This window comes from Gorilla gorilla, chromosome 8 (genome assembly GCF_029281585.2).
Source record: "Gorilla gorilla gorilla isolate KB3781 chromosome 8, NHGRI_mGorGor1-v2.1_pri, whole genome shotgun sequence".
NCBI classification, from domain to species: Eukaryota; Metazoa; Chordata; class Mammalia; order Primates; family Hominidae; genus Gorilla; species Gorilla gorilla.
Genome location: NC_073232.2, coordinates 110191103 through 110217162, shown reverse-complemented (window position 1 = coordinate 110217162; position 26060 = coordinate 110191103). Strand labels below are relative to the sequence as shown.

General features: G+C 50.1%; 1 protein-coding gene across 2 annotated transcripts in view; it reads left to right on the top strand.

The window, feature by feature from the left end:
- CRTAC1 (cartilage acidic protein 1) overlaps positions 1 to 26060 on the top strand; it is a 164084-nt gene that overhangs the window by 84729 nt on the left and 53295 nt on the right. For both annotated transcript variants that reach the window (XM_019035334.4, XM_019035335.4), the window contains exons 3-4: positions 9509 to 9705; positions 22562 to 22698. In XM_019035334.4, coding sequence (XP_018890879.3) covers positions 9509 to 9705; positions 22562 to 22698 — 334 coding nt within the window. The remainder of the gene's footprint in view (positions 1 to 9508; positions 9706 to 22561; positions 22699 to 26060) is intronic.

Here is a 26060-nt window from a genome sequence, read left to right as displayed (position 1 = left end):
CTGCAGATTATTCTGACCTTTTGGTGCCAACCATCCCTTTCTTGAAAAACCATTGGCCCCTTAGGACAAAAGGTTTTTCTCTTTTTTCTTAAAGTTACCTTCTTCAGTAGAGCACTCTATTTGTGGAGTCTTCTCCACTCTGGCCAGCTCCTAAATCAGGATCAAATCTGATTTTGTTATTGTTATTTTTCCAACCTTACCCAATTTATTCCCTAGCGGAACCCTGCCCCAGACTTCTCATCATGCCCAGAACCTTCCCATTACCAAAGTCTCCATTCCTTTAAACTAATATATGGCCTCTGGATATATCCTATTCCAGGATACATTCTGTGAATCTCCTGTTTGAATGTCTTCCCATATGTTTTCTGGTCCTATTTAACTTAAATGGCTTTCAAAGAATAAAATGTGTAAAAACGAACAAAAAAAAGAGCATTACACACATTTCCAAAGAAATGATCTATTCTCAAGAGTGTGCATTCAAAATGGGAAACATTTAGATATGGTTAGAAAGGAAAGAAGAAAGAGAAGGAGGAGTAGAAAAACAGGAGTTTCTGGGATCCCTGTATTCTTATTACCCTTCCACCCTCGGGCTCTGCACAGACCTTCCCATATCCTGAGATCCAAGTACCAACACAACTAGTCCAGGCCTCCCTTGGGGAGACCTGTCTACTGTGAATTCAAATAGCCATCCTAGAGAATTCCACTGATTTATGAATAATCCTTTTTCCTACTTGCCAGAGATAAATTTTTCCTCTCCTTAGGTCTGAGATGATAGGTCATCATTATCTACTTTCTTTTCCGAAAACTTAGGGGCTTAAAAACAATTTATTATTTTTCACTATTCTGCCAATCAGGAATTTGGAAAGGGCTCATCTGGATGGTTCTTCTGCTCCATGTGACATCAGCTGGTGTCACTCACTTAGCTGCATTCAGCTGTCAGTGAGTTAGGCTGGAAGGTTTGAGAAGTTCTTGCTCACATATCAAATGCATTGGTGCTCTTTCACATGGCCTCTCCATAGGGCTAGCTTTGATTTCCGAGCATGGTGGTCTTAAGGTAGCCAAATTTTGTATATGGTAACTGGCTTCCTCCAGAGACTAAGTGGAAGCTGCTAGGCCCCTTGCAGGCTAGGCTCAGAACTGCTCCAACATCACTTCCACCGTCTTCTGCAATCAAGGCAAATCACAAAGCCAGCCCAAATTCAAGGGGAGGAGAAATAGACTCCATGTCTTCATGAGTGGAGTAACACATGCATACAGAGAAGAAAGGAAATGATGGTGACCATTTTTAGAGACCATCCACCACAACCTTTTTACCCCCTCACTTAGAGCACAAATGCTTTTGCTCATTTCTTAGCCTTAGATTAAATCCCTGTTTAGAGAACACTGTTGTCATCTTAAGCAACTCTTTTATCATTTTTTTTTTTTTTTGAGATGGAGTTTCACTCTTGTTGCCCAGGCTTGACAGCAATGAGGCGATCTTGGCTTACTGCAACATCTGCCTCCCCCGTTCATGCGATTCTTCTGCCTCAGCCTCCCAAGTAGCTGGGATTACAGGGTGTGCACCACCACGCTCAGCTAATTTTTGTATTTTTTTTAGTAGAGATGGGGTTTCACCATGTTGGCCAGGCTGGTCTTGAACTCCTGACCTCAGGTGATCCACCCACCTTGGCTTCCCAAAGTGCTGGAAGTACAGGCATGAGGCACTGCGCCTGGCCCTTAAGCAGCTCTTCTCAGTTTCTTTTTCCCCCAAAGTTTATCTTGCCTTACAGTCACCATCCTAAGACCTAAAATCTTTCATACATTTAACCTTCAATCTCCCTGAAATACTTGCTTCAGGAAACTATGTATTCCCAAGTACTGAGCCCAAATTAATTTTTACTAAACCTTATTCTAATTTTTTGTTGCTATGATAATTATCATTTAAAATTTGTAATATAATATAAGGCTGACAATCCTGGAGACCAGGGATTGGCAATCTTTTTCAGTAAAGCACCAAATGGAAAATATTTTCAGCTTTTGGCCATACGGTCTCTATTGCAATTAATCAACTTCAATATTTAGCAAAAGCAGCCATAGATAGTACATAAGTGAATGAATTATGTATTCCAATAAAACCATATTTACAAAAATGGGAAAGGACCATTTGGCCCACAGGCCATAGTTTGCTGATCCCTGCTTTAGACTAAGGGATAAGTTTGTCTTTCCATTTATTTTATCTAATGACCAGCTGTTTGACTTTAGAAGTCACTTTTCTCAGAAACTTTGTGTATCTATAAAATGGGAGTATCAAAGTGACCGACAATAAAATACTCCTGTGTGCCCATAGTTGTGAAAATGCAACACATTTTTAAAAACGTTTAGAGGAAATGCCCCAAGTGGCCACAAGATGGAGTTATTTCTCTATGATCATATCTCAGAGTCCTGTTGATGTGTCCATGACTTCGAGACTTTCTAGGGGTCTCTCCATTTGTCTTTGTAGATCTGTAGATGCCCTTTTCCACGTGGCTCCCTTTATATGGGTAGGTGTCTTTACCTCTGTATCTATGTTTACTTAAAAGGTTTTAGGTATGCTCTGATATCATTTTCTCTCTGCTTATCGGCTTCATCTTCCCTTTTTGTATATTTCCTCATTTCCATTTTTGTATATTCCATGTGTCTCTGGTCTCGGTCTTGCGCTCTTTGTGTATTCATACATCTCTCTCTTCTTTCTGCCCTGACTCTCTATCTTGACTATACTACTGAATAGATACATTCATTTCACTTTTCACTTTTTTTTTTTTTTTTTTTTTTTTGAAGACAGGGTCTTGCTCTGTTGCCCAGGCTGGAGTGCAGTGGCATGATCACAGCTCACCACAGTCTCGACCTCCTGTGCTCAAGCAGTCCTCCCACCTCAGCCTCCTGAGTAACTGGGACTACAGGAATGCACCACCACACCCGGCTAAATTTTTTATTTTATTTTTTTGTAGAGACAGGTGTCACTATGTTGCCCAGGCTGGTCTCAACCACCTGGGCTCAAGGGATCCTCCCATCTCGGCCTCCTGAAGTGCTGGGATTACAGGCATGAGCTACCATACCCAGCCTTTTTTTTTTTTCACTTTTTAATGGAAAAAAAATTTTAATGAAAACAATTTCTCTGTTCTTAATTTTCAAATAGATAGCATATTTTCTGTATCTTTCAAATCTAAAAAAATGTTTCTATTTATATATAATGAAATGTCATATGTAAATTACTTAGCACAGTTTCTGGTATATAATAGGTGCTCACATCCTTCTATCTGGCTTCCCCTTATGTGACTCCCTAAGCGATTTTTTTCACATAGGTCAAAGATTCTAAGCGAAAAGAAGTCGATCCTCCATAACTATAGCATTTGTTGTTTTCTCTCCTCCTCACCCAGGACACCAATTCTTGGTGCTGAAAGCTCTTTTTCATGACTATGTTTGTACATATATTAATATTTTAGGAATTGATGAAAGTGTAGAGTCCAAGAACAAACAAGGGATTGGTGGCCTAGTCAACCTTTTGTTCAGCTCTTTGTACCTTCCACGGGCTTCATCTCTTCCATTCACTCTGCAGTGGTTTATTAAGAGCTCACTATGGGCTGGATGATGGGGAGACAGGAGTGAACAAACCAGACACAGTCTCTGACCTCAGGAAGCTTATCGTTTACTGGAAGAGACATGCAATAAACAAGTGAAGAAACAGGAATAGGTGCTGGATGCAGTGATGAGAATACCAATGAGGGAGATCTCTCTGAGGAGCCTCTGAAGAGGAGGCCAAGGGATGAGAAGGAGCTCACTGTAGGACCAAACAGGCAGGGAATGGTTGGAGAGTGTTCTGGGTGGCGGGAGCAATTCTGCAAGAGAGTGCTGGGTTGGGAAGCACCTGCCAGAATTCAAGGAGCTGAAAGGAGACCCTGTGGCAGAAGAAGGCCAGTGAGGTAGGGGAGCAGACCATGCGGGCTCCAAGGCCAGGAGTGATCACAGGTCTGGGTTTCATTCCCAAGCAATGGGAAGCCACCAAAGGGTTTTAGCTATGATCTGATTTATGCAGTAAAAAAGATGACTCTGGCTACAGTGTGGGGGAATTAAATTAGGGGACGGTCAAGTGAGGCAACAGAGAAGGGTGTCTGCCCAGAGATGGTGGCAGTGGAGGAGGAAAGAAGAAAAAGGATTTGTGAAACATTTTTGGAGGTAGAAACGACAGGATGGGCCAGTTAATGAGAGGCGAAGACAAAGGGGAGGGACAGCCAAGTCTGACGCAGGTTCCCGGCCTTAGTATTTGGGTGCTCCTTTGTGGGAGGGAGGGGTGGAGTGGTCAGTAGCTCCACTTTGAACATGTTCTATTGGAGGTGGCAGTGGACGTCCAAGGGGTGATGTCAGGTAGCCAGTCAGAGATATGCATCTGACCTGGGACTGGGGATTTGGGTTGGAAGTATGAATTTGGAATTGTAAGTCAGGGTAATGAACATTATCCCATAGTGAAAGGGGAGAGAAAGAAGAGAATGCCCAGGACTGGGGACTCCAACATTAAAAGGGAAGGGAGAGGAAGAAGGAATTACGGTGGGGAAAGGAGAGGAAGCCAGAGAGAGCGCAGGAAACCAGAGGAAGTTGGTCTCCTTGGCCTAGAGGGGAGAGTGCTTTCAGAGGACAGCGGTGGGGAAAAGGAAGAGAGAGAGCAGCAACTGTGCCAAATACAGCTGAGAGGCCAAGGGGGATGAGGACAGAAAAGGGCACCCTGAGATATGGCCTCATAAAAGCCACCAATGACGGTAGCAGGAAAAGCTGTGGCAGAATTGGGGTAGGAAGGTGGATGGGGGTGGGGCAAATAGGCAGCGGGAAAGTGGAGAGAGAAGTTTGGTTTTACATGGGAATAAAGAAATATACCTGCAGAGGATGAGCTACCGAGGGCGGGATGTTTGGGGACAAGAAATGCTGGAGTGTGTTTGGAAATATCAACATGATCACCAGAGAGTGAGAGATTGTGCCCCGGGTTTGTTGTTTTTCTAAATAATGATAAGAACTTCTGATTGTGTAACTCTTCACAGTTTACCAAGTGTTGTCACACACACTCCGGCACCTCGTCCTCACAGCCATCCTGTGAGGTATGCAGCAGCCCCCTGTTCCAGATGCAGAAGTCAAAGCTTAGAGGAACCGAGGGACAAGCTTGGGGTCAGACCAGGAGGTGGCAGGGCCAGGACCCCACCCCCACGCTGCTCTCGGCAAACCCCAGGCCCCTGCCCTCCCCACAGTGGTGCTGTCCCAGTGAACTGGCACCAAAATGGGATGGCTCTCACAGCACGGGTTGGTCATGCCCTTGATGGCGTCTCTCAAGCATATTTTACAGTTGCCACTGAGCCCGTCACCCCTGCCTGCTGGCCCATCCTTTAGGAAGCCATAGCTGCTTCAAAACATGGGACCTTGCCCCACTTCTTGGCTCCATTTAACTGAGCTTTGAAGCCTCCAGAATTTAGCTTTGAAGACTCCAGAGTTTCTAGAAGTGCTCAGAAATCTGACAGGTGTCAGAGAAAGTGTGTAAGCCCATGTAGCTCACACCCAGCTTCCCAGGCTTGTCAGCGTGGGGACTGCCAGCAGAGTGATAGTGGGCAAGTCATCTAACCTCTGAACCTCAGTCTCCACATCTGTGAAATGGGGTGTTAATAAGACCCATGTCCTAGGATCGTTGTGAGGACGGAATGAGACAATGGGTACAAAGCACTTAGCATAATTCTAGGCACGCAGTGGCTGCTCTGGTAATGCTACCCATGATTATTTTTATTTATTTATTCATTCATCCACTGATTCACTCATTCTTGTATCAAACAGACATTTGTTGAGCACCTGCTCTGTGCCAAGCATTGTTCCAGGCACAGCAAATGAAGAGATGCATCCACTCCACATGCTTCCTGAGCTCAAGAAGCACATGTTTTAATGAGGAAAGTGGTGTTGGAACACAAACAATTCTGGCTTCACAGAAATAAGCGAGGTGCAAAATGCTGTGGGTTTCCAGAGAAGAGAAGGTCACAGCCAGCAGGGGCAGTCGGGGCAGGCGTTGTGGGAGGCTGGGAAGGTGGGGAGAGCATTCCCCGTGGGAGGGGACTGCTGCAGCTGAGCAAAACCACAGGAGCTGGAAAGGGCAGAGCACACTCAGGGGATGGTGAGGAAGCAAACAGGAACGTCAGCCTCAAGAAGAAGCGGGGAGGGAAGAAGACTGGTTCTCCTGGTTTTCTTGGGGGATTGTGAGAGGCTCTGAGTGTTGGTCCAGCAGACTCAGCAGAGAGCAGCCTGGGTGAAAGAGGAAGTGGCAACTCCAGGCACTGCCCTGGCCTTGCACCATGGGGTGCCAAGAACCCAACCTAGGAGCTGTTGGTCTGGCTTTGTATCTGTAGTCCTGGGAGGCAGTGGGGACTGGGGGAGATGAGGGCCAGAGTGTCAGGATGCATCCCAAGCTACCATGTCAGTTTAGGGAAGCCTTTGTGGTGTGTGCTCACTCAGTAACTGATCAAGAATTTGACCCAGCCTAGCAACCTTACCTCTGGAACTGGCACCTTAAAACTCTTTAAAGAAGAGAGCCGGGGCCAACTGCCTTTCCGAGGTTACTACCATGGTGCAGGGACCTTGTGTGTACCCCAGCTACTCCAGATTCAGGGCAGAAGGACTGGACTCCAATATGTGAGGAGGCCATGATCCCTCACCTCTCCCTGGGAACTGGCTTCAGGGGGTGGTGAAGACATTCTAGGAGACCCAACGGGCAGGGGTGCAGGGGAAGGGTGTCAGTGCTGGGATTATATGGTGGCTTCTCAGCCACAGCCTGGGGCAGGGAACACCTGCTCTGATCATCTCATAAGGTTAGTGAGACTCACAGACCCACAGAGTCCAGGGGCTTTTAAACTCTGGCTCTGGAATCCCTTGTTCAAACAACATACTGTGGAACGTGATGCATAAGACATAGAGATGTTCTAGTTGAATGGAGCAGAGGGCCCCCAGGGCTACCTTTTGCCACACATTTCATGACCCTCAGATTTTGTCCAACTCTTGCATTTCACAGAAGAGAAATGCAAAGCCTAGAGAGAACTGAACAGCCCAAGGCCACCAACCTCATCTCTGGCAAATGAGCCCAAGGATGAGAAAGTGCTTTGTAATGTGTAAAGTGCTATTGAAATGTAAGACTATCATAATCTTCGCCATCTGCATCTCCATGAAGTTCTCAGGCATTTCTCAGGGGCACTACTTTGTGGGAGGCAGCCAGGGGGAAAAATGAACAGGCCTGAGAGTGCTGGCATCATAGGCAGCACGGAAAGAACATGGGGTTTGGACCCTGAAGACACAGAGGCCCAGCGCTGCCACTAACAAGTTGTGTAACCTTGGACCTCACTTCAGTTCCCTTTTCTGGAAAAATGCTTTGCCTACCTTCCTTCTGAGATGGTGTGGGGCTCAAGTGAGACTGTGCATATGAGGGTGCTTTTAACAAGGCCAAGCACTCCACAAATACAGCCATCTTACAAGGTGCAGTAGTGATGGAAAAGCAGAAGACCCCAAGACTTGCAAGACTCGTGTTCAGCCCTCACAGGCACTTCCTGTCCCCAAGCACTGGAGCCAGCTGCTGACAGTGCTGGAACCCAAGTACCTGTCTTCCCTGCCTAGACACGTCTCCATAGGTCATGCCACGCCCTGGACATGCAGCCCTCAGACACTCTTCGTCAAGGTGTCTAAGGCGTGACCTTCCATCACCGGGCACTGACTCAGCCCCCAGGGAGCTCCATCTCTCCTTTCACACCCTATGGGTGCCCGAAGGTGCCCAGCCAGCTGCTCAGCATCCCCCAAACCTCGCTGGCTTCTGCATCTTGGGATGATGCAGCGGGCCAGACTGGATTTGTTTCAGGAAAGAAAGACGTGATTTCTCTCAAAGACCTTAGAAAGCTCTTCCTGCCCTCCCTGGGTGTTACCAGCTGGGGACCCTCTGGAGGCAGTATCTGCATTTCCCTCGGGATGTGCACATTCAGGCTGAAACATAGGAAGAGGTGGGGGACCCTGTGGATGGGGTCTGTTCCATTCTTTGGGAGAACCTGGCAAGCTGGTGCTCCCAGTGGGCAGGAAGAGGCCTCAGACATTCATTTCTGTGCTGCCTGGGGTGTGACCTTGGGCACACCAACTTCCTGCAGGGCCCTTGTTTTCTCCATATGGGAGGGTGATGTGAAGAAACAGACCATGGGACACCTGAGCTTTTATGATTCAGACATGAGCTCTGAGCTTTCATTCATTCAATCAGCTAGCAAATATTTATTGAGCACCTATTGTATACTAGGCTTGGTTCTAGGCACTGGGGAACAAAACAGACAAGAAGTTCTGCCTTCATGAGGCAGACATTCTAGTAGGACCAGACAGAGAAGGAAGAGGTAAATGAGAATATGGAATTGTCAGCTGTTGGTCAGAGCTGTGGGAAGACAGCATTAGTGAGAGATAGAGAACAGGGTGGTGGTGCAGTGGCGGGGGTGGTTGCTAATTTTGGGAGCATGGTCAGGCAAGCCCTCACTGAGAAGGAACAGGGGAGCAAAGGTTTAAAGGAGATGAAGGAGGGAGCCAGCGGTGTGGATGTCTGGAGGAACAGCATCCTGGGCAGAGAACAGCAAGTGCAAAGTCCCTGAGGCAAGAAAGTGCCTGGGGCTTCAGTGCAGCGAGGAGGGAGTTGCAGGCGCAGGAGAGTGAGACAGAGTAGAGATAAGTAGTGATGCCTTTTAACCTTTTCTCTTGATTTCTTAGAAAAAGATCCAGCAGGTCTGTCTAATAACTTTAGACGTGTTCATGTTCTCCCATCTGAGATGCGAACTTCATCCTTTTGTTTAAATGCAGAGACTTTGTCGAGAGAATTGTTCAAACCTCAACAACAAAGCCTCCCGCTCCTCCAGGGCTCATTCACACAGGGACTCAGGACTCGGGATAGTAGAAAGCACCTTGGTTCAACTCCCAGCACCTGACACTTCCTAGGCCATGTTACCTTGGAAAGGGCATTCAGCCTCCCTGAGCCTCAGTTTCCCTGATAAACCTCATCAGTTGCCTCATCCATAAAATGGGTTACTAATACATGCCTACCTCTCTTGATTGTTAAATGTAAATTAATGAGATCATAAATGTGAAAGTGCCTTTTGCATTGAAATGGGCAAGATGAGCATCAGGAAGTTCTTTGTTTTCTTCAGTGAAGCCTGTGGGAACGGGCTGTCCATGGCTCCCACTCCCCTCTGCCACCCTGCTGCTTATATGGTGTCCCACATGGCCCCTGCTGACTCTCACTGCACCCGGGCGCAAAATCTGATTCAGGGACACTCATCCAACACTCAGGGTTCCGTGAGGCAAGGCTGGCCGTGTTCTCCGGGAACACTCCGGGTCTGGCTTACTCCGGGTCTGACTTGCCCCATGGCGTTTCCAGGAGGACTCCCAGCCCGTTGCTCTGGTTGGATGGGACTGGGTGGGTCCAGCGGCTCGTCCCAGCATCCCCTCCCCATTCCTCCTCCAGGTACAATGGACCCAACCTGGTTCTGAAGTATGACCGGGCCCAGAAGCGGCTGGTGAACATCGCGGTCGATGAGCGCAGCTCACCCTACTATGCGCTGCGGGACCGGCAGGGGAACGCCATCGGGGTCACAGCCTGCGACATCGACGGGGATGGCCGGGAGGAGATCTACTTCCTCAACACCAATAATGCCTTCTCGGGTAAGGGCTGGGGCTCAGGCCTCTTCCTGCTTCCCATCTTCTCCCTCCCAGTACCAACTTGGGGAGGGCCGTGGGAACCCTGGCCCTTCCTCAGGCAACTGTCATTGTCCCCCTAGGCACTGCCCCCTGCTGCCGCAGGACCTCCCTGGGTCCCAGAATGACTTACTCTTCTCTTGCGTGTGAGCCTGTAGGTCTCATCTCCTGAACCCCGAACCTGGAGATGGACAGGGTGAGCAGAGACCGAGGCTCTCCCTCAGACTGTGTGTCCCCACCACCGCCTCCTAATGTGAGCCCTCCTGACCCCTCCTCTCCTCTCCAGCCCCACTGCCCTGCTCTGGCTCAAGCATGCATCACTCTCACCTGGGTTATGCCGTGATCGGAAGATGCTGCTAGGACAGCCTCCATGCTAGCTGTAGAGGACCTTTCTAAAATGTTCTGAAATCCTTCAAGAGCCCCCCACTACTCTCAGCTGAGCTCACTTGTTCACTCCCCAAATTCTTGCTAAGCACCTACACTATGCCAGCCTAGAGGTGCTGAGGACACAACCGTGAGGAAGACAGACCTTGAGTTCGTGGAGCCTTTTCTTGCAGGAGCTTCCCAAACTGAAGTGTGCATCCGAATCCCCTGGAGGTCTTGTGCAAATGCAGACTGACTCAGCAGGTCTGGGTGGGGCCAAGACCCTGCACTTCTGACCCGCTCCCAGGCTATGATGATGATGCCTCTGGGTCAGGGACCACACTTTGAGTAACAAGGTCCTGCACACTAAGGAATGGATGACGGAAATTGATGCCCAGAAGGCTAAATGACAGTGACAATAATAACAGTTAATACTTAAGTAGCACCTATTGTGTGTCAGACCCTGATCTAAGCATTTACGTTAATTATCTCATTTAGGCCTCACACACCTCGATTAGTAGGTACTGGTAAATGCCACCGTACAGTTGAGGAAACTGAGGCACAAAGAGGTTACCTGACTTGCCCAAGGCCATGCAGCTTGTAAGTCTCAGGATTCAAACCCAGGTGTCTGACTCCAGATCCATCCTCTTAATCAAGATGCTCTACGGCTTTCCTCAACCCTATGTCCTCACTGCCTCTTGGAGAGCCTAGCTTGCAGTGGTTCCTCAGTGTCTCATGATTTGGGGGCTGCGCTCTTGTGGCAGCAGATCAAGGCGGTTTGATCTGCCGCGCCCGCCGCTTCCCCCCACCCCCCCACCGCGATGCTTGCATTTTCTCAGGCTCAGCTCTCAGGATCTCAGCCCAGGCCTGTGGGGCTGTAACATCTCTGCGGAAGTCCCAGGTCACAGTGTCCCTAGGTGAGGGACACTCTGAGGGATGTAGGGCCCTGTGTCCCTGTGGGGCTGGGTTGAATGTGCAGTGGGCTCCTCCAGAAGGCAGCCCTCTTTTGGGTCAGCTTTGGATGAAGCCCTGGGGTTCAGACTTGAGCAGTCATCATCCTGGACCTCCCAACCTCCTGGAGGCTGGTGACTGCCTGGCTATGAGGACCACCTTCCTTGTGCTCCACTCCCCACCCTGACACATATACACTGGCTTTCCCCTGAGCCACGACATTACCATTACTGGTTGTTGAGCCCAAACCAGGATCCAGCCCCTAGACTGCCCCTGATGTTGAGTCCTGCAGTTGCATAAATGGAAGGGGAAGAGGTTGGGGCTTATGCCAGGGGCAGGGGCAGGCAGTGCTGTCTGGCTGGCAGCCAGCCTTGTGTAGCCAAGAAACAATGAGCCACAGCCCTGAGTGGTGTTTTATGGGTTTTCATCTCATCTTGCCACCAAGTGAGGCCTGAGAGATAGTAATTATCCCTACACAAATATCAGGGCATGATTATGCAGCTGGATTTACTGCCCTCTCTCCAGCCAAGCCAAGATTGGATTAGGACACAATTAATTGATGGGCTGATCAACTCTTTAACGTTGGACAAGGTCAGAAAGGGATCAGCGTCAAGGGATGCCTATAGAAGGGGTGAGTCCCCAGGAAGTCTCCTGGAAGCTGGAGCGAGGAGAACTTTGGAAGTGTGGGCTCAGCAGGCAGATGCCAGAGGAAGGGGACAGACCATCCCCTATTCACCAAGCACAGAGCACCTGCAGTGGCAGCCACCAGGTGTCTCTGAAACAGCAGCTCCTCCAACGCTCTTAGAGTGTTGCATTGTGAATCCCAGAGCCCTGGTTCCCTGCCCAGGCTGCACATTAGGGTCACCTGGGGAGCTTTCAACAATCCCAGCTAAGCTGCACTCCAGTCAATCCCATCAGAACCTCTAGGAGAGGGACCCAGTCACCAGATGGTAAAGACCTCCAGGCGATTCCCGCATACACCAAGGTGGAAGGCCACTATCTCAGAATCATGCTAGTTTCATGCTCAGCCCCACAACAACCCTACTCATTTATTAATGCATTCATCCATTGGACAAATATTTACTGAGCACCTACTATTCTAGGGACTGAGGATGCTTCAGTGAATAAAACACAAAAATCCTGCCCTCGTGAAGTTCACACTCTATCCTCAACATGGCCTTGTGTTTCTCCAGGTATCTGAGTCCCCTTTCCCAATCCTCTGCCTGAACTCTAAGCTCCTTGAAGGCAAAGCCTTGTATCGTTCATGTTGTGGCCCCCTTTGGCCCCAGCCAGACATTGCACATCCTAAGAGCTAAGTTAAAATTTGATTAATAAATCCCAGGAAGAACAGGCGGGCATGAGCTGTTGGGCCTGAGAGGAGGTTTGCCAATTGAGGGAAGTCAAGAAAGGCAGACACGGTGAAGGCGCCAGAAGGGCCCTGGGCTCATGAGATCGAGGGCATAAGTGTGCACTGGGAGAGACCAGAGCCGGCCTTCAGGGTGGGGATGAGGCAACAGTGCCCAGCAGCCTCAGTGCTGTCGGCCTTCTGTGGGTTTGAGGGATGTCTGTGGGTTTTAGTTAATTTTTCAGTTGAGTGATCCCATTGATTAATCGACAGTGGGCGGGGTGTGGAGCAGGGACATTGTGCCATGTCAGCACTTCCTTGGGCCCAGCTGGCATGGCACTTGGCCATTGCCACCCTTCCCACTCTCCAGGGGTCCCAACCAGCCCAGGCATGCCCATGGCATTTGGCTGTGCCCATGGCATGTGCCAGTGTGTTAGAGCGACCTGTAGAAGCATGGTCCCACTCTCCTCCCTTGGCCAGCCTTTGGGATGCTAGCATTGGAGTTCCTGGAAGAGGGCAAGCACCCTGCATCCCAACAACATCCTGTGGGAGTCATTTCGTACAAACCTGGGGTCTGCCCCTTATTTACTGTGTGACCTTGGACAAGTTACTTGACCTCTCTCAGCCTCAACTCCCTCATCTAAAATCATGCCAACTTCTTCAGCTCAACTCCCACTAGTGGCACCATAGACTATATCCAAAGCCCTTCCCATCGCTTACAGCACCCCTCCTATGTGACCCGGGTTGCCTTTCTGACCTTCTTTCCTCCATTCTTCCTCTCACTCACTGCCTTCCCACCTGAGGCCTTCGTACTTGCTGTTCCCTCTGCCTGAAATGCTTTTCCCACTGATGTTCTCCAGGCTCACTCCTTCATTCAGGCCCCTCCTCCAGTGAGATCTTTCCTGAGCCCCGTATCGAAAATTGTACCCCCATTACCCCTTGTGCCCTTAACTGGCTTTATTTTCCTTCACAGTGCTGACCACTATGTGAAAACAGGCGATTTTTGTTTGTTGTCCATCTCTCCTACTAGGGTCTTAGTTCCATGGGGGTGCCTTTTTCACTGCTGTACTCCAGATCCAAAGGAGTGCCTGTCACTTAGTAAGCATTAAATACGTATTTTTGAATGAACACCTGAGATAAAGAACGAAAGCACTTATTACAGTGCCCAGGACTTAATAAGCCCTCCACACAATAGCCGTTCTAGTCCTGTGGCTCTGAAGAAAGCCAGAGCCTCTCAAAGTGTCGTGGGCAGAGGTCCACAGGCCTTCCTCCTGGCCTGTGGGAAAGAGAAACCGTGGGAGCAAAGAGAAAAGGACCACATTGTAACACTGTGCAGATGGGGGGCCCAGTGAGTCTGGGTCAAGGGCTGAGAATTGGTAAGCGGGTAAGGGAAAGGAGAAGGAGGAAGACTGACCACCATTCCAGGAGGGCCTGGGCCAGGAAACTGGCTTATGGCTTCAGCAACCTAGAAAAATACAAGCCACTGAGTAGCATCTCAGGCAACACTGCTCAGTGAAACCAGGTAGGAGAGTGTGCAGGACGCAGGGGGACAAGAGACAGGTGCCAACACCTCCCTCCACATCCAGGAACCTAGGATGTTCTGCAGCTCCTGGTCAAAGCCCATCCCCTGGGGGGGTCACACACTAGCTCACCCCAGCTGCTTCACTGAATAGCCCTGAGCACTCCCGCCCGCGTGAGCTGGCCTGGGGTAACAAACAGGAGCATGGGTAGTGGATGGGTCAGTGTGAACTGTGAGCCCCACCACTACCGTACTTTCATGCATTCAGTTCCACAAAATGATTGAAGAGCTGCTATGTGCAGAGCACTGCTCTAATAATTTATGTGTCTCCCTCCTTTCTACACAAACAGCGTGCCCAACTCAGGGTTCCACTCTTTGCTCTTTTCATTTAACAATGCATTTTGGATTTGATTTCATGGCAGTACACAGAGAGCTTTCTCATTCATTTTATGGTTGTATAGTACTCCACTGTGCCATTAATTTAATTGGTCCTCTATTGATGAAAGATTACTTGCAGTCTTTTGCCTTTTGCCCTCACAAAACATGCTACCAAATGAATAAGTTTGTACAACATGCTATTTCCCACAATTGCAGATATATTTGTGAGTTCATAGAAATAGAATTACTGCCTCAAATGAATATACATGTGTAGTTTTCATAGCCACCGCCAAATTGTCCTTCCTAGGGCCACTGCTCAGGAAGTTCGTGTCGACCAAATATGCAAGCAAGCACTTTCCGACACTCCCAACAAATATTTCATCTATTTTTACAGTATTTGCTAATCTGATGGGGAAAAAATGATATCTAAGTACACTTTTAATTTTCATTTTTGTTAAAATGAAGGAGACTGAGAATATTTTTATATATTTGAATTTCTTGTCTGCTCATAGCCTCTGCCTATTTTTGTATTGATTATTGGTCTTTTCCTTATTGAGTTGTAACAGCTCTTTATAAATTAGGGAATTAGCCCTTTGTCTATAGGACAAGTTTAAAATACTTTTCCCTTGTTTGTCATTTTTTTTTTTGTCTTTGCTCTTGGTGGATGTTGTAATGTGGAAAATTTTCCTTTTTATGGACTTGGATTTATCACTCTTTTCTTTTTTGGGCTCTGTGTCATACTTAAAGAGGTCTTCAGCAGAGGCTCTTGTAACTTCTTATAGAGGAGAGGGAGCGTCAGTCACCACGCTAGAGAGAAGGGTATTTGGATGGGTGGTACTTCCAGCCTCTTCTGCCTTCACAGCAGAGGAGCTGACTGCTTTTGAGAGAAGCACCCCTGGTCGGGCAGCTCCTCCACCTAGTCCAGTTCCAACTGTACCCAGATATTCTGCACCTCACTACTCCAAGTCTGATGCATGGGCCAGAAGCATGGGAATCAGCTGGGTGCTCTTAAAAATGCAGAATGTTAGGCCCCACACCAGACCTCCAAAACCAGAATCTGTATTTAATCTCCAGGAGCTTCCTGAACCCGGCAAAGTCTGAGATGTATGGCCCTATGGCTCCACCCTCTTTTCCTAGGATTCTCTAGGTCCTAAAATGGATTCTGGGGTCTCCTGATCCCCCAGCCAGATTTCACTTGGATGCAAAGTCCTGATTTGCAGCTCTCCCAGCATGGGCCGAAGCAGCTTAAAATGGAATATGGGGCCCCAGAGGCCATCCCCATGGTCCTAACAAGGAACAAGCTTCCTTAGGAACTGGGACTGCCTCCTACGAGCAACCTCAGCTCTTTAATAACATGAGAGGGGGATCAGCAACAGACAGACCACCTCACAACAGCTGTGCAACCTTAGGCAAATGACCTAAGCCTCTGAGCCCCTGTTTCTTTCTGTGAAATGAAGACTCTACCTTCGTGGCACTGCTACAGAGAGCACTGAAGGAGCTGATGTGGGCAAAGTGCCTGGCGGGAGCTGATCGGGTTTCCCTCTTAACCTTGGGATGGGGGAAGGAAGGCTGGGGTCAGCATTTACATCAGGGACCCAGCACAGCCTGGGCTCCTCTTTTAAAATGTCCTTTGCCTGAATGAGTTCTTTCTTCCCCTGGAGCCATCACTGTCTTGCTGGTTTTCCATTGACTAAGTCTTATAAAGCCTTTTATACTTAACATCACAGTTGCCTCCTGAGTTGAGGAGCTGCTGTGGTCATGTGCTGTGATTTCCTGGATGATGGTGGTGATGGTGACGGTGTTGTTATTATTTATTTAACTTATCATGTGCCAGGTATTGTTCTCAGCACTTTACATACATTATCTAATTTAACCCTCACAACAACCTGACAAATAGGTGGCCATTCTCATTCCATTTTACAGATCAGGAAAACACAAGTTCATGAGTTGCCCAAGATCCACCTAGAGGGAGGGTTGCTGGCTACTTCCCCAGCCCTGCTGTTTGCCTGATGAATGAGGTTGGAGGCTGAGGCCTCTGCCTTGCCACACAAACCTGCCCACCCTTCTCTCTACCACCAATACCAGATCACGAGTTAGGACATCTCCCAGGTGGGGAAAGCCTCCTGGGGAGGAGGCATTCTGATCCAGTGATCCTTTGGAAGAGTTCTTTATGACACAACCTCATGCTCCCAGTGGCTCTAGGTGCCCTCTTGTTTCCCTTTTCTAGTCTTCTGATGCCTCCATCTCTGTCCCAAATGTGGCTTCTCCCTGGGACTCAAGGGACCCTGTTTATGGCCTGGTCTTTCCCTTCTCCCTAGCTCCAGACTATTCTGTAAGCAGTCATGCCTCTTGGCCACCCCATGGTCACTTTAAATGCAAACTGTCTGAAGTCAGGCTCTTGCTCACCCCCAGTAAGCTCAGTGTCCCTGCCTGGGTCACTGTTTCCACATTTTGGACAGCTCCCTCACTCTGCTGGCCACACTCAGCCAACCCGTCCCGCACCGGTGCTTCTTCCCCATCCCGATCAAGCCTGAGCTCCTAAAATAGTGGCCACTCGCTGCATTTTCTCCTTTGCTAGCGCATTCACCCTTCACTCCACTGCCAACTTAATCTTCCAGAAACACTGTCTTCCCCTGATTTTCCCCAGATCAGAAGCCACCAATGGCCCCTTTGCCCTCAGTCCTGGAATTACTGGGTCTCCCCTGCCCTGCCATGCTTTGCCTCCTCCACCTGCACAAACCCCCCTCCCTGGGCAAACTCAATGTCCCCTCTGTGCCTTTTTCTCGCCATCCTACCTAAACTGTAGAGTGCATTGCTGTTGTTACTCTGACCCTTCCAGTCCCAGTTCAGGTGCCTCCTCTCTCATGAAGCCCTCCCTGATCACAGCGACTCTTCCATCCTGATTTCAAGGCATCTCCCAGATATACTGTCTGGTTCTGCCCTGCTGGGCTCTGCCAGTTGTGGGATCTTAGGCAAGTCCCCTTCTCTCTCATGCCCCAGGCACTTCATACGTAAAGGGGTCATGAAAATAGTACCCACCTCGAGGGGTTTTGGTGAGGGTTAATGAGAATATACGTGAATTGCCTGGTACCTGGCAAGTGCTATAGATGTGGCAGTATCATTCATTTCATGGCTGTCTCTTGGTATCTCCTTTACCTGTCCCTGGTGTTGTGGATGGACTCTAAAAGCCCCTAGTCAGGGACCAAGGCGTACTTCCCCCAGCCTCCCACGGCATCTGGTGTAGCACCTGGCCCCCTGCACGGCATGGTGGGCACCTGAGCCTCACCTGCAGACCCTTCCCTCTGGCCTCCTGGCAGCAAATGGTGGTTCTACTGGACTCTGAGACCTTCAAGTCTCCTTTAATGCCAAGATGCCAGAATCAGGGTGGAAATGGGAATCACCAGACTTGCCTCTCATAAGGGCTGTGACTCCATGGCCCCCTGCCCTGCCCCAAATGCTCTCCTGTTTCTCCCAGGCCTCTACCTTCTCAGTGTCTTTCCCCAGGGGACTCAAAAGAATACCTCTCTCCTGCTCTTAACAGTCTCACCTCTTCCCGAGCAGCTGCCCCCACCCTCTCATGAGGGACCCCAGGGCAGAGTGCAGCTTTTATGTAGCTACAAGGAGCCAGAAGGCAGGACTGCATGCTGACATGGGTCAGGGGCCAGTGCTGGGTGTTTATTGCCTGTGCCATCGACCCGCACATCTCGCTGTTTATCTGTCTTCCTGACACACCTAATTACCTAGATTGCAGCTGCCAGAGCTTTTGCTCTTCCTAAATCACGGGCTCCCATCTCTCCCGTCGCCCAGGCCTCCGGGCCTCTGCCTGCAGAAGGGCTGCCATTGATTTTGCTGTTCCCGTTTATGATCTACAAGGCTCTGCATGGCTGTTGCACATTTTACCTTAATTAGTTTATTCTTCTGGGCATCCCTGGTGAGCTCGGGAGCCAGGAGGCTGAAGAGGGGGAGAGGCCAACAGCACAGGCGCCCTAACACCTCTAGCTGAAAAGCTCTGAGCCTGACCAGACATCAGCACCTTAGGATGGCACCTTGCTAAGGACAGCACCAGTTACGCAGGGCGCTAAGAGATGGTCTACAAAAAGGAGTTCCATGGCCAAGGAACATTTGGGAAAGGCTGGGTTAAATAAAATTAAACAGGTAATTCACTGCAGGACTTTCTGAAGTTCTGATAGATCAATGTCCAGGGGGAATCTCCAAGAGGTGGGTGAGTGTGCATTCTTTCCCAAGCTCACGTGATCACAGAGTCCTTTCTCCAGACACCTCGTAGAGATCAGAGTCCCACAAAGCACTCTTTGGGAAATGTTGCTCGGGATGGACAGGAGGAACTGGAGGTGAGAAGGCAAACAGAGGGGGACAGAGTCACCCTAGACCTAGTTTCTCCTCTAGATAGCTAAGGCGGGAACTCCGCAGCTTGAGAAATTTCTCTCACTGAATCCAGAGGTGTCCATCAGAGCTCTGCAGAACCCCAGCTGCCACACCCATTTTCTCCCCAACTCCATGCTGGCCCAGGCTTCAGTGGAGTGTGACCCAGGCATCTCAGGGATGAAGCTAGCTGGAGGTACAGCATCTAAAGGGGCCATGGTTGGGCAGAGATGGGCAAGGGCTGCTTGCTGATGGTGAAGGCTGGAGACCCAGAAGCCTGCAGAGACCATCCTCAGAGGCTCCCAGGCATCTGGAAGCAATAGCAAGCCTGCCACTGCCTCCAGGACAGCCATGATGATGGCGGCCTAAGTCCATGTCCCTTCTCGAGAGCCCTGAAATCCAGAACCCTCTAAACGCTTCAAGTGCATTTTTTAAGTTTTGTGGGAAATTCAATTGATAGCAAAACCTGTCCTGGGCTAATCTGAGCTATTTATAGGCTTTATTTATCCCACTTAGGGTGAATATTCATATAATTCACTGCAGAAATATTAATGTGTTTAATTACAGGGTGCTGCCTCCATCCCTGCTGGGGGTGTTATGTAATAAACGGTGTGTGCACTGTGTTACCTTTCCAAAATCTGAAGGAAAAATATGCAAATTCCTGAACACATTTGACTCCCAGGAATTTTGAGGACGGGCTGTGGACCTGGGGTCTCAGAGCTGCCGCCGAACTCTCTCCAAGTGCATTTCTCATGTAATTCCCACAACGACGCTGAGAGGGAGGCAGAGCTGTTATCCACGACTTTTAGATGAGGAAACCAAGACCTGGGGCCTCGCAGCTAACAAGCCTCAGATGTGGGATGCGACTCCGGCCAACTGGGTCGGGGCCCTGTGCTTTTCTCAGGGTGACCCGCAACTCAGTTTCCCCCATGTGCATCCAGGCCACAGCAGCTCAGCGCAGGTCCCTTCTGGGCTCCACAGAAACAGGCCTGTGCTGAAGCCTCCACCTACAACCCCTGCAGGCCTCCTGGGTCTGCCTCCACTCAGCGGAAGGGACTTTTCCTCCTCCCTGGGTCAGGCTTCTCCGGACAGCAGGCAGGGAGAGAGGGTGCCGGTTCCCTGCTGTCGGGTGAGGACCCTTGAGGCCAACTCCAGACCTCACAGATGATGCTCCTGCTCCTGTGGGTCCTGCGGTCTCAAGGGGTCCCAACGTGAGGCCCCCTCAGAGACCAACCCTTTTGTCCTCTCCTGGGTGGAGCCACCTGAGGGGTCAAGGGGTCACTTAAACACGCTCCTTACCTATGCACACACACACTTGACTGTTCTCACACACTCTACGCTCAAACTCTCAGTCATGCCCACACTCATTCTCACTCACCCTCCCCTCACACTCACTCATCCCCCCACACACTCACTCTAACCCACCCCCCTCTCACACTGACTCATGCCCACACTCATTCTCACTCACCCTCCCCTCACACTCACTCTCACTCATCCCCGCTCTCACACTCTCATCCCCACTCTCACACTCTCATCCCCACTCTCACACTCACTCTCACTCATCCCCGCTCTCACGCTCACTCTCACTCATCCCCGCTCTCACGCTCACTCTCACTCATCCCCGCTCTCACGCTCACTCTCACTCATCCCTGCTCTCACGCTCACTCTCACTCATCCCTGCTCTCACGCTCACTCTCACTCATCCCTGCTCTCACACTCACTCTCACTCATCCCCACTCTCAACACTCACTCTGACTCCTTCCCACACTCACTCTCACTGATGCCCACATTCTCACTCACTCATGCCCACTCTCTCACACTCACTCGTTCTTGTCCACTCTTATTCTCTGACACACTCTTACTCTCGTGTACTCACCACACCCTCACTCACACACCCACTCTCATGCTGACACACACTCATTCTCAGCCATTGTCTCACTCTCACACCTACCACTCATTCTCATGCTTACACTTTTTCTCATGCACTTGCTGCTTTCACATACTCATACCCTTTTCTTTTTTGAGACAGGGTATTGTTCTGTCACCCAGGCTGGAGTGCAGTGGCACAATCACAGCTCACTGCAGCCTCTACCTCCTGGGCTCAGGTGATCCTCCTGCTTCAGCCTCCTGAGTAGCTGGGACTACAGGCATGTGCCACCACACCTGGCTAATTTTTGAGGGGGAGGGTTTGTAAAGATGCGGTCTTGCTATGTTGCCTGGCTGGTCTAGAACTCCTGGGCTCAAGTGATCTGCCCACCTTGGCCTCCCACAGTACTGGGATTACTGGCATGAGCCACTGTGCCCAGCCCACTCACACACTCTTACTCCCACTCATGCTGGCTCTTACTCCTGCATACTCTCACTCATTCACACATCCACACACACATTCACTCTCACAATGCTCACTCTCGCTCATGCTCACACTCACACACTTCCCACCCTCACACACACCCACTCACAGAATCACTGGTTTTCACCAAACCCCTGCAGTGCAGGGCTGATGTCTCTAAAGAACCTTGGAAAGTAGTTCATCTATAACATGAGAAAAATCATTCCTGTCGAAAAATAGCTACCACTTTGGTGGGGGGACCATCCCAAACCTTTAATGTGCATCATCTCATTTATTCCTCACAGTAAACTTGACTGTAACTACTGTCATCCCCACTCACAAGTAGGAAAACCGAGGCTCAGAGATGCTGGGCAGCATGCCTCGAGTCTGGAGCCTAGAAGTAGAATCCAAGCAGAACCAACACTGGGGCTCCAGATCATTTCCATCACCCTGAGCTCTTGGCCCCTGGGCCCCTGTGCCATGCTGTCTCTCCTCAGTCTAAGCCTGCTGCCTCTTCCCTGGCCCAGACAGTCAAGTTCAGGGTTCTGTCCCCAAGTCCACTCTTCCTCAACCTCACCTTCCCCAATTCCTTCAGTTGCTCCTCTCCTTGTGTTTCCTGTCCAGCCCAGGGGGTAGAACGAGGACCCCCCTAAACTACAAACATTCGGGGTCTTGCATTAACAAGAAATTAACTAAGGATGATGGCGGAGGAGAGAGCTCTGCCTTTCAAGTGGTCACTTGAATGGGCTTGAGGCCTCAGCAACCAGCAGTTATTCCCTCTTCTCTAGAACAAGGCTTCTTAGTCACGAACGAGCTCCAGAAGGCCACAGACCTGAAATGATGTATGGCATGTTGTGTGGTACAGACCTGCAACTCCCTGAGCTGAAGGTCCTTCACCTCCCTCCAGTTCTCAAAGGGGCCAGTAATCCAAAAGAGGTGAAAACCACTGCCTTCTGGGGCTCCCCAGTCCTGGGACCAGGGGCCTCCCAGGGCTGCCCAAACTCATCACACCCCAGGCAGAACAACCCCTCATTTCTCACCCCATCAGAGCTCAACTTCCAGCCCCTTCCTCAGGGTGGACTGAGACCTACCCATGAACCAGAACCATTTCTTCTGAGACCCAAATCAGGTAGGTCTGCGATCCAGTAGAGAATGTAGGGACAGCACCTGGAGAAAGCCATCCTGGGTTGAGTTTGGATGTTGCCGTATTGCAGTCCCAGGAGCTCCTTGATGCTGTTGCAGGAGCATGGGGCAGGGCATGAAATCCAGCTGCTGAGGGTCATCTTGGGCACACTGCAGCAGTGGCACTTCCTCCCTAGTTCCTGAGGCCTGGGCCTGCCATCTTCATGAGGCTCAGAGTCTCTTCCCTTAACTGGAAACATGTGAGTGCTCCCCAAACACAGAGGAGTCTCACCTGCTTGAGGTCTTCCTTGCCGCAGATGACCCATCCTCCTCTGGTCCCAACCACCTTGTGAAAGGTGCCATGAGACATACCCAGAGATCAGAACCGAGACCCTGATCCACTGTCCACCAGCCCTCCCTTTCCTCCTCTCTCCAGGGGTGGCCACGTACACCGACAAGTTGTTCAAGTTCCGCAATAACCGGTGGGAAGACATCCTGAGCGATGAGGTCAACGTGGCCCGTGGTGTGGCCAGCCTCTTTGCCGGACGCTCTGTGGCCTGTGTGGACAGAAAGGTGAGTGCAGGGGCGCATGGGGTCCTGGGGAGAAGCCACGTGAGAGCCAGGAGAGGAGCCACTGTGTAGACGTCCCCTGACAGAGTGGCGTCTCCCGCGGTGTCTTGGATAGATTGGGTGCTAAATACCAACAACTAAGACTTGCAGAATGCATTCCTATGTACCTTTCACATCCTGTCTCCCATGCAGCCCTTCCAGAAACCAGTGAGGAAGCCAGCCAAGGGATCATTGTGTCCTCGGGACACTTGTGGGGATGGAAGCCTAGCTTGGAGCAGTGACTTGCATGGGAGCCCAAAGCAGATGAGTGGTGTGGCTAGGACATGAACCCACCTCTTCTAGCTCTAAATCCTGCCTGTATTCATTCACTCAACTAACATTTATTAAGTGCCTCCTGTGTGCCAGGCACTGAGCCGTGGGGCCCTTCATAAATATTTACGGAATAAATGAAGGCACAATGGAGGGGTTCCTAGATGGGTGAAGGGAGGGTTGCCTCAATATACGAGTACTTTAGTTCGTTAATAGCTCCTCCAACGTTTTCATGCTCTGCAAGTGCACCCTACACAGAGGTGCCCCACCCAAACTGGAAGGGGAGGAAAGACGGAGTGGGGAGGGGCATGAGCCGCTGCAGCCATCTGCCCGGTGAGGGGGCAGCTGCCCACCCAGGCTTAGGTCCCAGCAGGCCTCGCCAGAGCCAGCAGCTTGCTGCAAAGGTGATTTATCCCTCCTGTCACCTGCTCCCCTGCCGCCCACCTCCTTGGCTTTGTAAACAGTCATCACTAAATCAGGGGCCCAGCTGCTGCCCGGCTGCCACAGGAGTGTCTATGGCCCCCATTCTGGGGGCAGGGGCAAGAGGCTTGGCTCACTTTGGGATTGAGATGGCACCGAGGGGATTGGGGATTCAGTGTGAATCTTTACAGCAGGGGCCTCCAGGCCTTGGGAGAAGGCAGGTGCCAGGTATAAATATTTATTTCTTAACAAGCTGGAGCTGGGAAGAGAAGCCAAGCTGGGCTGTGAAGCCACATTTAGCCTGACCTGAATCTGTGCCACCTGGACTCCTGCCTGGTGGGAGTAGATGGGAAGGCAGCTCTGTGAACAGCCCCGGAGTGTGGGGTGGAGCTGGGGGGTACCAGACCTGGTCACGGTTAGGGGCCTCTTCCCAGCCTCCTCCCGGTTTCCCATCTCACCCGTTCAGGACCAAGGCTTTTGACACTCAGCTAACGTGGGCAACTTCTCAGAGAACTGGGGGGAGAGGCATGCAGGTTAATCACAAAGAGATGCACTCTGTCCTAACAAGGTCATCTGCACACCCACGCATTTAACCACAGGACAAAGGCACTATGTGAAATGAAAAAAAAAAAAAAAAAAAAAAAAGATGGCCTGGCACTGCAGCACAGGAGGCAGGCGTCCAGAAGCTTGCTCACACCCTGCTTAGCCCCTGACTTCAGTCTCCCAGGCCTCAGAGAACTAGAAAGAAGCCCTATGGTCAGTCTGCCAGCAGAGGAGGGTTGCTTTCTGAGTCCAGCCACCACCTTGGCCATCCCTGGGGCCTGAGGACTGCCAGGGGAGGAATGGAGAGAGGTCAAGGGTAGCCTGGAAGTTGACAGAGAGGAATGCAGCATGGTGCAGGAAAACACGAGAGCAAGGACAACAGTAACAGCCAACACCTCTTACACTAGGGACATGCCACGCCTTATGCTGCATGCTTTACCTGCCTCGTCCTGCTGAATCCTCATAAGACACCAATGAGGTAGATGCTGTCACTATCCAATTTGACAGATATGGAAACTCAGGTTTTGAGAAATTAGGCAACTTGACCTTGATCACACATGAGGCAACAGGCAAAGCCAGGAATTGAACCTTGCCTGCCTGAAAATGAAGATGACTTTTTACCTTCCGCCTCCCTGCCCCTGGGTGAAATGATAGCAGACACAAGTTTCTAACTTTATTACAGCACTCACCCTAGTCATCCTTCCATAGCCCCATAGCCCCTACCTGGGGCAGGGCCTTTTAATCTAGCTACCTGGTCAGTGGATCTCAGTGTAGCCTCTGGGCCAGCAGCAGCAGCATTGCTAGAAATGCACATTCTCGGGCCCTGCCCCACTCCACCCTCCAGACAGACTGAATCAGAAACTCCAGGGGTGGGGCCAGCAATCTGAGGTTCAGTTAGCCCTGCAGGTGATTCCGATGCATGCTGAAGTATGAGACCTTTTGCTCCATAAATGCCTCAGCCCTGCCCCCACTCTGCCATGTGCTGTTCTCTCTCTCTCCCCTTCCACCCCTCACTCATTCTCTGCTCCAAACCCGGAACATCCACTTGTCCTTTCTCTCCAGTTCCCTCATCACTCACCCACCTTTCTGGATCCAGCTCAAAGCTGATCTCTTACAAGAACGTCCTCTGATCAATAATGATTATGCCTCATGTTTATATAGCATTTTTATCTTTTCAAAGACTTTTCACATACATTGTCTCATTTCATCTTCTCAAGAACCCTGCCAGGAAGCAGGGGGAATATGATCTCCATTTAACATCTGAGGAGATGCAGCCTGGAGGCAGCCAGGAATTTGCCCCAGGACGAGGTGCAGTTAGGGGCAGGCCCTAGACAAGGACCCGGGCTAATGGCCCTTGACCAGTAGTTCTCAAAGTGTGGTTCCCAGACCAGCAGTGTCAGCATCATCTGGGAACTCGTTAGAAATGCAGATTCTCATGGCTCATGCCAGACCTGTTGGTCAGAAACTCAGGGGATGGGGCCAGATGTTTAAAAAAAAAATCTATGTTTTAACGAGCCCCCCAGGTGATTCTGATATAGGTTAAAGTGTGAGAACCACTGCATTGGCCCTAAAGCTGCAGAAACATCTTCCTTCCCTTGGAATCATCTCACCCTCCCAGAATTACCGTGGTCAAGTTCACATATGAATTTCTGCAGTCTTCTACAACCGTAACACATCTGCGTTTGTCAGTTTATACCCCTGATAAATCAAAGTAAGGAACTAGGTATAACTGAATTTTGTAAATATCCTAATTTCTAGCAGCGTGAATTTCAGTCCATTGAACTTATTGCTCATTTGTTGATGAGATTGCTGCCAGCTGGTAGGGTCGGGAAGGGTTTGTGATGGCGCACTTTCCTCTTTGGCCCCTTCATTCACTTTTCATCCAGTCATTCTGCACAGCCTAGGATGACTGAGAACTTCTCAAAGTTCTCCCCTAATCAAGAAGCCATGTTAGGCCAGGTGTGGTGGCTCAAACCCTTAACCAGCACTTTGGGCATCCAAATGGGGAGGATAGATTGAGACACCAGGAGTTCAAGACCAGCCTCAGCAATATAGGGAGGCTCTGTCTCTACAAACAAACAAACAAACAAAAT